General features: G+C 48.0%; 1 protein-coding gene across 1 annotated transcript in view; it reads right to left on the reverse strand.

The window, feature by feature from the left end:
• LOC142740777 (inactive dipeptidyl peptidase 10-like) overlaps positions 1 to 12,874 on the reverse strand; it is a 172,615-nt gene that overhangs the window by 77,320 nt on the left and 82,421 nt on the right. The window contains exons 7-9 of the mRNA XM_075850199.1: positions 9,838 to 9,919; positions 9,407 to 9,527; positions 1,686 to 1,840 (exon numbers count right to left, since the gene is read on the reverse strand). Coding sequence (XP_075706314.1) covers positions 1,686 to 1,840; positions 9,407 to 9,527; positions 9,838 to 9,919 — 358 coding nt within the window. The remainder of the gene's footprint in view (positions 1 to 1,685; positions 1,841 to 9,406; positions 9,528 to 9,837; positions 9,920 to 12,874) is intronic.

The raw sequence follows: 12,874 nt of genomic DNA on the forward strand, positions 1-12,874 counted from the left end.
TTCTTCCAAGGACAAGTGTTATCATCAAGCCTAAATTAGCTAAAGGGCACATAAGTCCAGACGGAGGGGCAGAAGTGAGGAAGTTTAATTCTGCGCTCTCCGAACATAACTTTATATAAATAATTGCAAATGTATATATTGTAAAGTGAAATGGGCTTTTGAGTTGAACTACTGTACATGCATACATTTGGGGGCATCTTTTATTAGATCTTTGCAATGTTCCTTTGCTATTCCTCCTGGAAATCTAGGAATTAATTGACAACTGGATATTTCAAATTGCACTTGTGAGTAGGTTGTGTCCAGTGCGTAACTACCGCCATCGCAGCCATAGTGGCTGCTACGGGTCCCGCTGCATGAGGGGGCCCATGTCGCCCGCCAGCCCGGACCCCCATGCCCGGTGGCGTTGCTAGCAGCCGCTATAGCTGCTACAGAGTTAGCGACTCCACATTCAATATTAACTGCGTCTTTAGTAAGCAGATACTATTGAACACTACGGCAGAGCAGGGAGGTATTTCCTTGCTCTGCAATTTAATAGGCTACAGGCCATGATCACTGGATCATGCCTGCCTACGCAAGGATCCTGTCGGCATTATGGAGCAGCTCCATTTGTCGCGGGAATGGGGCCTAGGTGAATAAAATGTTTTTGTTTTAATTGTTTGGGGGGGGCACTGTCTACAAGGGGGAGGTGGGGGACACTGTCTACAAGGGGGAGGTGGGGGCACTGTCTACAAGGGGGAGGCAGAGGGCACTGTCTACAAGGGGGAGGTGGGGGGCTGTTTGGCACTATCTACAAGGGGGAGGTGGGGGCACTATCTACAGGGGGGGCTGTATGGCACTGTCTACATGGGGAGGGGGGCACTATCTACAAGGGGGCTGTGTGGCACTATATACAAGGGGGGTGTGACATTATCTACCGGGAGGGCTGTATAGCACTGTTTACAAGGGGGGCTGTATGGCAGAATCTACAGGGAGGGCTGTATGCCACAATCTCCGGGGAGGGGGGGGGAGCTGTATCGCATTATCTACATGGGGGGCTGTATCACACAATCTACAGGGGGGGCTGTATGGCACAATCCACAGGAGGGCACTATCTAGGCTGTGTGTGGCACCCAGTGGAGGGGAGGGGGGCCCAGTCAAAAGTTTGCTATGGGGCCCAGTCTTTCCTAGCTATGCCCCTGGTTGTGTCCCCACACAGTCTGACATTGTAAGCAATAATTGGGCTGACTGTGGTGGGACACATCCTATTGACATGGAGAATGGTAAGAGTGCAGTCACGTGGCGGATTTTATTGCAGAAATTTTCTGTGACTGAAAATCAGTTAAATTCATCTGAATGTAACTTGCAGAAATTCATCTCGCCACAGAAACAACCACATTCAGGGGAATGGAACTGATTTTCAGTCGCGGAAAATTCCTGAAACAAAATCTCTCACGTGTGACTGCACCCTTACACCCAGATGTCCATCTATTCATACATTTCCAGAAGGATTAACAAAGGAATGGCACAATACACAGTCCCCATTTAACTCAGAGCTCTTCAGCCTTTTATAGATGCCACCCAAATATGAATAATAGTTGGAATTCTGTAAACACGCACCCATAAAGCTTGTCCATTAGAAATAATAATTTCTGTTCTCCACCGAAGCACAGACACAAAGCTGACAAAGGACAAGGCTGGTTACATACCTTAGGGTAGGCATATCGGGCACATATTGGATAGTCAGCACCAACAAAGTGTGGCAGCTCCATGTGAGGTACAAGTGTGTTGTTGATAGACAGGTAGGCAAGCCTAGATCCATCTGGAGACCACCAGTGAGCAGCATAGCTATGTAGCACTTCCTCTGCAACACAAACACATCATAAGAGACACCATGTCGACAAAAACCTGCTGGACATATTTCAAATGGTCTAATAGCAAAAGGGCTTTTGCCTGCAAAAATGTATCCAATGAAAAAAAAAATAATCCAAATAAAATCAGGCATGTTAGTTAATGCAGTCAGAAGGTGACAGGTCAATATACCAATTGTACTTGACCATATAAAAAGGAAAGAATAGGAAAACAGTAGTTCAGTTGACCTAGATGTTTTCAGACATTAGTTAGATGATTCATCATGGAGGAACAGTTATAGAATGTCCCACTTTGTGGCTTGGTAACTCATATTCCCAATGTGGGACCCTTTGGACCTCCGGAGTTTACCCACATTATACACAAATGACCAACACCTTGCGTACAGGCCTATATGCATGTGCAATACAGCAAATGACCGGCATCTTCAAAGGGGTTTATCTGGTATTTTGTCTGGTTTAGAAAATATGAGTTCACATTACTGTTATACATTTTCGTAGTTCTGATCCTAAGGGTATGTTCACACAACCTATTTACGGACGTAATTCGGGCGTTTTACACCTCGAATTACGTCCGAAAATACGGCTCCAAAGCGCCGGCAAACATCTGCCCACTGAAATCAATGGGGTTACGATGTTCTGTGCACACCGGCTGTTTTTTTACGCGCCACTGTCAAAAGACGGCGCGTGAAAAGACGCCCGCGTCAAAGAAGTGCATGTCACTTCTTGAGACATAATTGGAGCCGTTTTTCATCGGCTCCATTGAAAAACAGCTCCAATTACTTCCGTAATGGACGCTGCGAAAAACGCCTGCACTTGCCATTACGTCTGAAATTCAGGAGCTGTTTTCGCCTGAAAACAACTCCGTAATTTCAGCCGTAACGGACGTGCACGTGTGAACATACCCTTACTGAGATTCCAATGCAGATTCCTTAGCCTTCTGGCTGTCATGGTAATCGCCGTTTCATGGGGGGGGGGGGGGGGGAATTGCAGCATGCTGCGCTATTTTTCCAGTATCTTGGATCGGCCCTAACGTAGCATCCATCGCAGATGGGAACAGAGCCTAAATGGAGGTTGATTCCCGTTGAAGACCCTGGTCAATATGCTACAGCGAAAAGTGGCTACAAAGGGCTTCTCTGGAAGATCCGATATATTGTGCATTACTCAGCTGGCCCATTGATGGACCCTTTTTACAAAAAGGCATTGACCAATGCAGACAACCCCTTTAGCACAAGGGGTCAGGTATTTGAGTTCAGGACAGTTAAAGTCAAAGTTATTTTTGCATGGAGGGAGCACGTTGGAGCTACACACTTTACAATTCTGCAGACTTCAATGCTGAAATCCCCCAGCATCCCTAGCTCAAAGTCTGCACAAAGCTTGCTCAGGTGATTTGCATTCTTGGAAGTGTCAACTTTAAACCTGGCACAGTCTAGGACATTAACTGTAAGGCGGGATTCACACGACCGGGTCGTTCCCGAGCCCGAGTGTCGGCCGGTAAAATCGGCCATTTTGCCCGGCCGGTTTGCATTAAGTTTTGCATCCGTGCCGGGCCGGGCAGATCCGGACAGTGACATCAGCGGCAACTCCTGAAGGGGAATCCCCATGTGTTCGGGGATTCCGCTTCAGGAGTTTCCCCTGATGTCACTGCCCAGATATGGACAGAGACATCAAGCGCTCTGTCCAGGAGCGGAATCCCCGAAAACACGGGGATTCCGCTCCTTCAAGGAGCTAAAGTGCGGCTAGCTCTGCTATAGTGGCGTCGCTACAGTAGTAGCAGCCGCAGCAGCAGCAGTAGCTGCAGCTGCAGCTGCTAGCGGCGCCATCGAAGGTGTCGCCGGGCCAGGGTGCTTTTAACAAACAGGGGAAGGGAGCCAGCGCAGCGCTCCCTTCCACCTGCTGTACACCCCGGCCCTGCCACACAGTGTGCAGCGATGCCATTCGTCTGAATGGCATCAACTCCTCCTCCTCACATGCACTCTGCTCTGTGAGGAGGAGGAGATAGAGCGCAAGCGCCGGAAAACCCGGCCATCACTCGGGACACATCCCGGTGATGGCCGTGTAATACCCGGCCCCATAGACTTCTATGGGAGCCGGGCGGCCGGGTACCCGGGCGAAGATAGAGCATGTCCTATTTTTTGACGGCCGGTTTTCCCGGCCGTCAAAAAATCGGTCGTGTGAATAGCCCCATTAGGGGTCTATTATTCCTAATGCAGCCGGGTGCCGGCCGATTTATGAACGGCCGGCACCCGGCCGGGAAACCCTGCCGTGTGAATGAGGCCTTATAGATATTTATTTAAAAAGGTTGTTGACTGTTTTTGACAACAACGAGCAATATTTTGAATGCAGCTCTGAGCTATATTACAAGATGTAATTTTTGTATTAACAAAGTTAGGGGGAGTTTACACGGAGGTTTTGACGAGTTTTTTGACGCAGAAACCGTGCCGCAAAACGCGTAAAAAAACTTCCGAAAATGCCTCCCATTGATTTCAGTGTAAGGCGGAGGCGTTTTTTTCTCACGAGCGGAAAAACCGGTTCGCGGGAGAAAGAAGGGACATGCCCTATTTTCGGGCGTTTACGCCTCTGACCTCCCATTGACATCAATGGGAGGCAGAGAAAGTGTATTTTGCGGTGTTTTATGCCCGCGGCGCTCAATGGCTGTGGGTGAAGAACGCCGCGAAAATCGGCATGCAGGCAGAGGAAAATCTGCCTCAAAATTCCAAACGGAATTTTGAGGCAGATTTTCCTCCTGCAAAAATCTCTGTGTGAACTCACCCTAAATCCGCTTTCTATGTAGTAACATTTTATGTCCTCCATACTCAACCCCCTACCCAGCAGCAATCACTATGAAGGTGCGGACTGTCTGCCTGCCCTGGATAGTGGTTGTTTAGGTAGCTTTATTGTGCGTGCATAACCAGGGCCGCCATCAGGAATTTCAGGGCCCCCTACAGCTAAATTTTCTGGGCCCCCCTACCGTGGCACCGCCTGTTAACGGTACTCCGTCCAGCACTATATCATGCTACCCAGGGCCGCCATCAGGGGGGGTATTAGGGGTACTGATGTGAGAGGCCCGGCCAAACCTAATTGAAAGGGGGGCCCGGCAAACTGCCGCGACTTGCCTTTGGTAGAAAAAAAACAGGCCCCTGCAATGGGGCCCGTTTTTTTCACCAAAAGAATGTCATGAGCTGCGGGCCCCCCTTTCAATTAGGTTTGGCCGGGCCTCTCACATCAGTACCCCTAATACCCCCCCTGATGGCGGCCCTGGGTAGCATGGGGGCCGTCAAACACCGCCGCCCGTGCGACCGATCACGCGCACCCGCAAACTCCCGCGCATGCGCACCCGCCTGGAACCGCGCACCGAATTTTGAGGCAGATTTTGACCTGCCCACACTATCTTGCCGCGTTTTTTGCCTGCGGCAATTGAGGACAGCAGACAGAAAACGCAGCGAAAAATGCATTTTCTGCCTCCCATTGATTTCGATGGGAGGTCAGAGGCGGAACCGCGGCAAGAAAGGACGTGCTGCTTTTTCTTTTTTCCGCGACTGGCTCCCATTGATTTCAGATTACATCAATGGGAGGCGGTTTTGGAAGTTTTTTGGTGCTGATTCTGACGCAGTGTCCGAGTCAATATCAAGGCCCAAAAACTCTGTGAACTGGGCCTTATTGTTAGGGCTTATTCAGACGAACGTGTAATACATCCGTGCAACGTGTGTGATTTTCACGCGCCTCGCGCGGTCCTATGTTACTCTATGGGGCCGTTCAGACTGTCAGTGATTTTCACGCAGCGTGTGTCCGTGTGTCCGCTGCGTAAAACTCACGACATGTCCGATATTTGTGCATTGTTTGCACATCACGCACCCATTGAAGTCAATGGGTGCGTGAAAATCACGCCCAGCACTGCCGCAGCCGTATAAACTATGAATGAAAACAGAAAAGCACCACGTGCTACAAACATACAAACAGAGTGTCATAATGATGGCGGCTGCGCGAAAATCACGCAGCCGCGCATCATACGCTGCTGACACACGGAGCTGTTATGGACCTTTTGCATGCGCAAAACGCCACGTTTTTGCGCGCGCAAAAAGCACACGCTTGTGTAAATCCGGCCTTAGGGTAGGAACACACTAGGCATGAACGCTGCGGATTTTATGCAACACATTTTATTGTGGAGAATCCGTAGCGTATCACAGTCGCAGCAGAGTGGATGAGATTTAAACAAATCTCATCCACACGCTGCAAAAATAATGGACCTGCCGTGTGGCTTTGGCTTTTTAAGCCGCAGCGTGTCAATGTATTCTGTGGGATCGCTGCTCCTCTGTTGCGGAAATGCTGCGGTTCTGCCGCAAAAATCACACATGAGAAAAAAAAAAAAGGCACTTTTTAAAATTTATAAAAAAGTTTAGACTTACCCCGGCCGTAGTCCTGGTGACGCGATCCTCTATTCTTAGCGCAGCCCGGCCTCCTGTCATGACGTTTCATCCCATGTGACTGCTGCAGGTCACATGGTCTACAGCGTCATCCCAGGAGGCGGGGCTACGTTCAGAAGAGAGAGACGCGTCACCAGGACTACGGCCGGGGCAAGTCTAAACTTTTTTTCCCTGCACCAAACCTGCGGCACTATTTGGTGTAGTTTTGCTGGCAGAATTCCCTGCGGCTCCCGGGGCGGATAAGCTGTGTAGTTTTACTCAGCATATCCGCCTAGTGTGTCCCTTATGATGTCGCTCCTGGAGCTGCTGCCGGTCTCTAAATAGGCAGTTGGTCCAGTAGAATTTGGAATTATTATTTTTTGTGAACCAGCTTAAAAAAATACAAAACTTTTGTGTTAGGGCCTGTTCACATCACCGTTCGCTTCCGCTCCGGGGTTCCGTCTGAGGTTTCTGTCGGGTGAACCCCGCAACAGAAAGTGAAAGTGACAGCACAGCTTCCGTTTCAGTCACCATTGATCTCAATGGTGACGGAAACATCGCTAATGGTTTCTGTTCGTCACCATTCCGGCTGGTTTTCGGACGGAATCAATAGCGTAGTCGACTGCGCTAATGGTGATGGAAACGGAAGCTGTCACTTTCACTTTCCGTTGCGGGGTTCACCCGACAGAAACCTCAGACGGAACCCCGGAACGGAAGCGAACGGTGATGTGAACAGGCCCTAACACAAAAGTTTTGTATTTTTTTAAGCTGGTTCACAAAAAAAAAATAATTCCAAATTCTACTGAACCAACTGCCTATTTAGAGACCGGCAGCAGCTCCAGGAGCGACATCATAAGGGACACACTAGGCGGATATGCTGAGTAAAACTACACAGCTTATCCGCCCCGGTAGCCGCAGGGAATTCTGCCAGCAAAACCGCACCAAATAGTGGCGCAGGTTTGGTGAGGCGTGTCCGCTGCGGGAATCCTGCAGGGAAAAAAAGTTTAGACTTGCCCCGGCCGTAGTTTAGGTGACGCATCTCTCTCTTCTGAATGTAGCCCCGCCTCCTGGGATGACGCTGTAGACCATGTGACCGCTGCAGCAGTCACATGGGATGAAACGTCATGACAGGAGGCCGGGCTGCGCTAAGAATAGAGGATCGCGTCACCAGGACTACGGCCGGGGCAAGTCTAAACTTTTTATCAATTTAAAAAAGTACCTTTTTTTTTTCTCATGTGTGATTTTTGCGGCAGAACCGCAGCATTTCCGCAACAGAGGAGCAGCGATCCCACAGAATACATTGACACGCTGCGACTTAAAAAGCCAAAAGCCACACTGCAGGCCCATTATTTTTGCAGCGTGTGGATGAGATTTGTTCATATCTAATCAACTCTGCTGCGACTGTGATACGCTGCGGATTATCCACAATAAAATGTGTTGCATAAAATCCGCAGCGTTCATGCCTAGTGTGTTCCTACCCTAAGGCCGGATTCACACGAGCATGTGCTTTTTGCACGCGCAAAAAACGTGGCGTTTTGCGCATGCAAAAGGTCCATAACAGCTCCGTGTGTCAGCAGCGTATGATGCGCGGCTGCGTGATTTTCGCGCAGCCGCCATCATTATGACACTCTGTTTGTATGTTTGTAGCACGTGGTGCTTTTCTAATTTCATTCATAGTTTATACGGCTGCGGAAGTGCTGGGCGTGATTTTCATGCACCCATTGACTTCAATGGGTGCGTGATGCGCGAACAATGCACAAATATAGGACATGTCGTGAGTTTTACGCAGCGGACACACGGACACACGCTGCGTGAAAATCACTGACCGTCTGCACGACCCCATAGAGTAACATAGGACCGCGCGAGGCGCGTGAAAATCATGCACGTTGCACGGATGTATTACACGTTCGTCTGAATAAGCCCTAACAATAAGGCCAAGTTCACAGAGTTTTTTGGCCTTGATATTGACTCGGACGCTGCGTCAGAATCAGCACCAAAAAACTTCCAAAACCGCCTCCCATTGATGTAATCTGAAATCAATGGGAGCCAGTTGCGGAAAAAAGAAAAAGCAGCACGTCCATTCTTGCCGCGGTTCCGCCTCTGACCTCCCATCGAAATCAATGGGAGGCAGAAAATGCATTTTTCGCTGCGTTTTTTGTCTGCTGTCCTCAATCGCCGCGAGCAAAAAACACAGCAAAAAAACGCGGCAAGATAGTGTGGGCAGGTCAAAATCTGCCTCAAAATTCTTTAAGGAATTTTGAGGCAGATTTTTTTTTGCCTGCAAAATACTGTGTGAACAGGGCCAAACATAAACAGCACTTTGAGATAATTGACTCACCGTGTCAGAAGAGCTGCTCCCACTCAAGTCCTCTTCCGGCGATGTCTTCCAGGCGAGGTCTTCGGTCCAGACGTCCAGTCCTTCACCTCCAGCCAGGCTCCAGGTAAGTTTTGTCCATGTGTGTCCGCGGCTGCGCGCGCTTCGTTCGCGGGTGCGCGCGCGGCCGATCGCGGGTGCGCGCGCGGCCGATCGCGGGTGCGCGCGCGGGCGGTCTCCAGTGCGGGCGTTCGTGGGTGCGCGCTCGCGAGTGCGCACGCGCGGGAGTTTCCTTGTGCGCGCGATCGGGTGCGCGCGCGGGCGGACTGTTTGACGGCCCCCCATGACTAGGGGAGGGGGCCCGCAGCAGCAGCAGCTCACGACATTCTTTTGGTGAAAAAAACGGGCCCCATTACAGGGGCCCGTTTTTTCCTACCAAAAGAATGTTGCGGCAGTTGCCGGGCCCCCCTTTCAGTTAGGTTTGGCCGGGCCCCTCACACCACTACCCCTAATACCCCCCTGATGGCGGCCCTGTGCATAACAGAGTCCTGGGAGTCCACGAGACCTGAAGGTGCCTAGGTAACCACTAGAAGCACCATAGGCATGTAGAGGAAGTGAATGCATGCCTTATAAAATGACTGAGCTTGGAGAAAGAAGGCATCTATACCATCCCCTACATCTTCTTTACTGGATAATTCCTTGCACCTGGAGCCATGGATAGTGTAGGTCTGACTAAAAAAATGTTTTAATCTTCCTTGGATGGATAGATTATTGTGGATGGTAACAATACTGTAGCACATGAAGTGGAGTGTTTACATAGATGAATGCATTTTACAAAGTCTGACCTTGGTAGGTCCAGTCAGAGAGACCATTGAGCACTCTTTCTGGATCTCCAGATGAAGTAAGCCTGAGCGCTGGGCCAGAAGCCACCTCTTGATAATATATATCATTTTCAAAGATGAACAACTGGAATCAGACAATAAAATAATCAGTATCAGCAATATTTTAATTATTTAGCCATTTCTGACTTAATGGAAGACATTATTTTATATTAAACTGGTATAAAAAATAATAGCGATCTGAGTGATGACAATCTCTGTACAGCGCTGCGGAATATGCGCTGTATATAAGCAACAGGAAATAAAGATAAAATGTGATTTTTAATATCTGTAGGCAAAAATATAATCTCTCTCTGTTACCTTTCTTGCCTATTGTCACCAAATTCTAGCCAGTTAAGTAAAATATTTGAATGGTAGCCATTTTAATGTTGACTTACCAGTTGGCTCCCATGAGGTCCCCAGTTGGCATATTGCAGATTGGTATGATTTTTTCCAGGTGCGCTGAGATTCCACAGTTCCCTGTAATTTATGTTAATATATTATTGTTAATATCTGTTAACTTACATATTGTGTAGACAGACAGCGGCTGAAAAACGTATTATAATTTATGCCTTAACATTGGCGTAAATTAAAGTGGAAATCTACGCTTCACTCTGTGAGGTGTAACAAGGTAGAGGCCCCTGCCAAGCCCCGTTCCTTCTCCCTTCATATAAGGCAATGAAATAAATAAAAAATAAAAAATAATGCTCGCCTCGCTTCTCCCCTTCGGGTCCCCTCAGGCTCCCTCAGCATGCTGAAGCTCATACAAGGTCATGATGGTGAGCAGCGTCAGGGCGTTGTATGAGACGCAATACTGATGACGTTGAGTGTTGCGTCGCATATAAGTCCCTGACGCTGCTCAGCGTCAGGACCTTGTAAGAGTCGTGAGGCATGATGGGGAAGCATGAGGGGACCTGGAGGGGAGAAGAGTTTGGCCTAAAGATGCTACACATTTATTTAGAGGCGTTAGTCTCTTAATAAATGTATTGAATTTTGCTTCAACTTTTTTTTATATTACGACTGGCAGATCCCAAAGTGTCCTCCTGCTAGGATCCCCAGCGATCAGCCGTAATCTGTGGGGGAACCTGGCAATAAGTGTTCAGTTTCCCTGCATCACTACCACAGAAGAAATTAAGTATTACACAGTGTCCATTTAAATCAACTGGTTGTCTGTGTAATGCAGGACAGGACTAGTCCTCCAGATCGAGAGACACTCTCTGTAACCGCTCTCCACTCTGGCGAAGAGAGGAGGATCATAAAAAGGACCCCCCACCTTTATCAACTCAGAATTCCCCAACAGGGTGTATGAAAGAGGATTTTCTAAACTGGACAACCCATTTAAAGAGGCTCTGTCACCACATTGTGCAACCCCTATCTGCTATTGCAGCAGATAGGCGCTGCAATGTAGATTACAGTAACGTTTTTATTTTTTAAAAACGAGCATTTTTGGCCAAGTTATGACCATTTTCGTATTTATGCAAATGAGGCTTGCAAAAGTACAACTGGGCGTGTTGAAAAGTAAAAGTAAAAGTCCAACTGGGCGTGTATTATGTGCGTACATCGGGGCGTGTTTACTACTTTTACTAGCTGGGCGTTGTGTATAGAAGTGTCATCCACTTCTCTTCACAACGCCCAGCTTCTGGCAGTGCAGCACTGTGACGTCACTCACAGGTCCTGCATCGTGTCGGCACCAGAGGCTACAGATGATTCTGCAGCAGCATCGGCGTTTGCAGGTAAGTCCATGTAGCTACTTACCTGCAAACGCTGGTGCTGCTGCAGAATCAAGTGTAGCCTCTGGTGCCGACACGATGCAGGACCTGTGAGTGACGTCACAGATCTGCACTGCCAGAAGCTGGGCGTTGTGAAGAGAAGTGGATGATACTTCTCATCAGAACGCCCAGCTAGTAAAAGTAGTAAACACGCCCCGATGTACGCACATAATACACGCCCAGTTGTACTTTTACTTTTCAACACGCCCAGTTGTACTTTTGCAAGCCTCATTTGCATAAATACGAAAATGGTCATAACTTGGCCAAAAATGCTCGTTTTTTAAAAATAAAAACGTTACTGTAATCTACATTGCAGCGCCTATCTGCTGCAATAGCAGAGAGGGGCTGCAAAATCTGGTGACAGAGCCTCTTTAAGTAGTTTTTCTTTGATTGGGCACACCTGGAATGCTAGAAATGAGGATTAAAAATATCTTCAGAGGAAACATCACATGCTGGGAAGACAGTGTCATTGTCCTTTCCTTTGCCATATAAGTATAAGGCCTCATTTACACGAGCGTGTGCGTTTTGCGCACGCAAAAAATGCGGCGTTTTGGGTGCGCAAAAGGCACATAACAGCTCCGTGTGTCATCAGTGTATGATGAAGCCGCCATCATTATGACACTCCGTTTGAATGTTTGTAAACAGAAAAGCACGTGGTGCTTTTCTGTTTACATTCAGAGTTTGACAGCTGTTGCGCAAATCACGCAGTTCGCACGGAAGTCCTTCCGTGCGGCATGCGTGGTTTTCACGCACCTATTGACATCAATGAGTGAGTTTTTTTCAGTGCACTCACGCTGAGCAAAACTCACGGACTGTCTGCATGCCCCCATAGACTAATATAGGTGCGTACGACACGCGCGTATATCACGCTCGTGTAAACGAGGCCTAAGTATAATTGTGTGGCAGCAGCCTGTCTAATCATTAGCTGTAACTATGATGGGAGTTCGTGCCCCCACCCTTTCCTGTGGAGAACTTGTGTCAAACAGTCTATGTAATTTCATCATACAGGAAGTTCTGGTGCCTGTATAAGTGACACATAGATCCCCATTGACTTCTTAATGAAATGTGTGAGAAACTTTCGTTTTTGTTGGGGTTTTCCTTTAACTATCATAACTGGAACCACACAGGTGCCAGACAGTGATTTAAATAATGGTGACTGAATTTTTGATTGGCAGGATGGACAGTACTGCAGATGAAGCTCTAGGCAACCTGGTAGGCCCCACTCTTTGAGCATTACATTCCAAGTGGCAGACGGTCCTATAGTTTGTTCCTGTAGTGCGTCCAGGTAAGTTAGTTTCACATTCCCTCTGCAATAAGTTAAGTAAGTAACACCTGAACCCCTCCTGTGTGATGCCACCACTTGAAGCTGGTAGTGGTTGCATAATTGTGGGACAATTTTTCTGTCACTGTGAAATTGAGATAACTCAGAACATAACAAGTTTCCCAAATATTCTTGATGACCATGTTCATTACTTTATTGCTACTATGTATTCAGGCTCCTACGAGTAGGGATTGTCACAATTCTCAGAATTATGTCTTCATGGAATGGTACCAGGAATACAGAAATGAAATATGTTGATAAAGCCAGGACATCTGCATTTGTAAAATTTCTGTCATTCTGACATTTACCTCATACCACCAAAAAACATTCACTGCAGTGCAGCAT

The sequence above is a fragment of the Rhinoderma darwinii genome, chromosome 2 (assembly GCF_050947455.1).
Source record: "Rhinoderma darwinii isolate aRhiDar2 chromosome 2, aRhiDar2.hap1, whole genome shotgun sequence".
NCBI classification, from domain to species: Eukaryota; Metazoa; Chordata; class Amphibia; order Anura; family Rhinodermatidae; genus Rhinoderma; species Rhinoderma darwinii.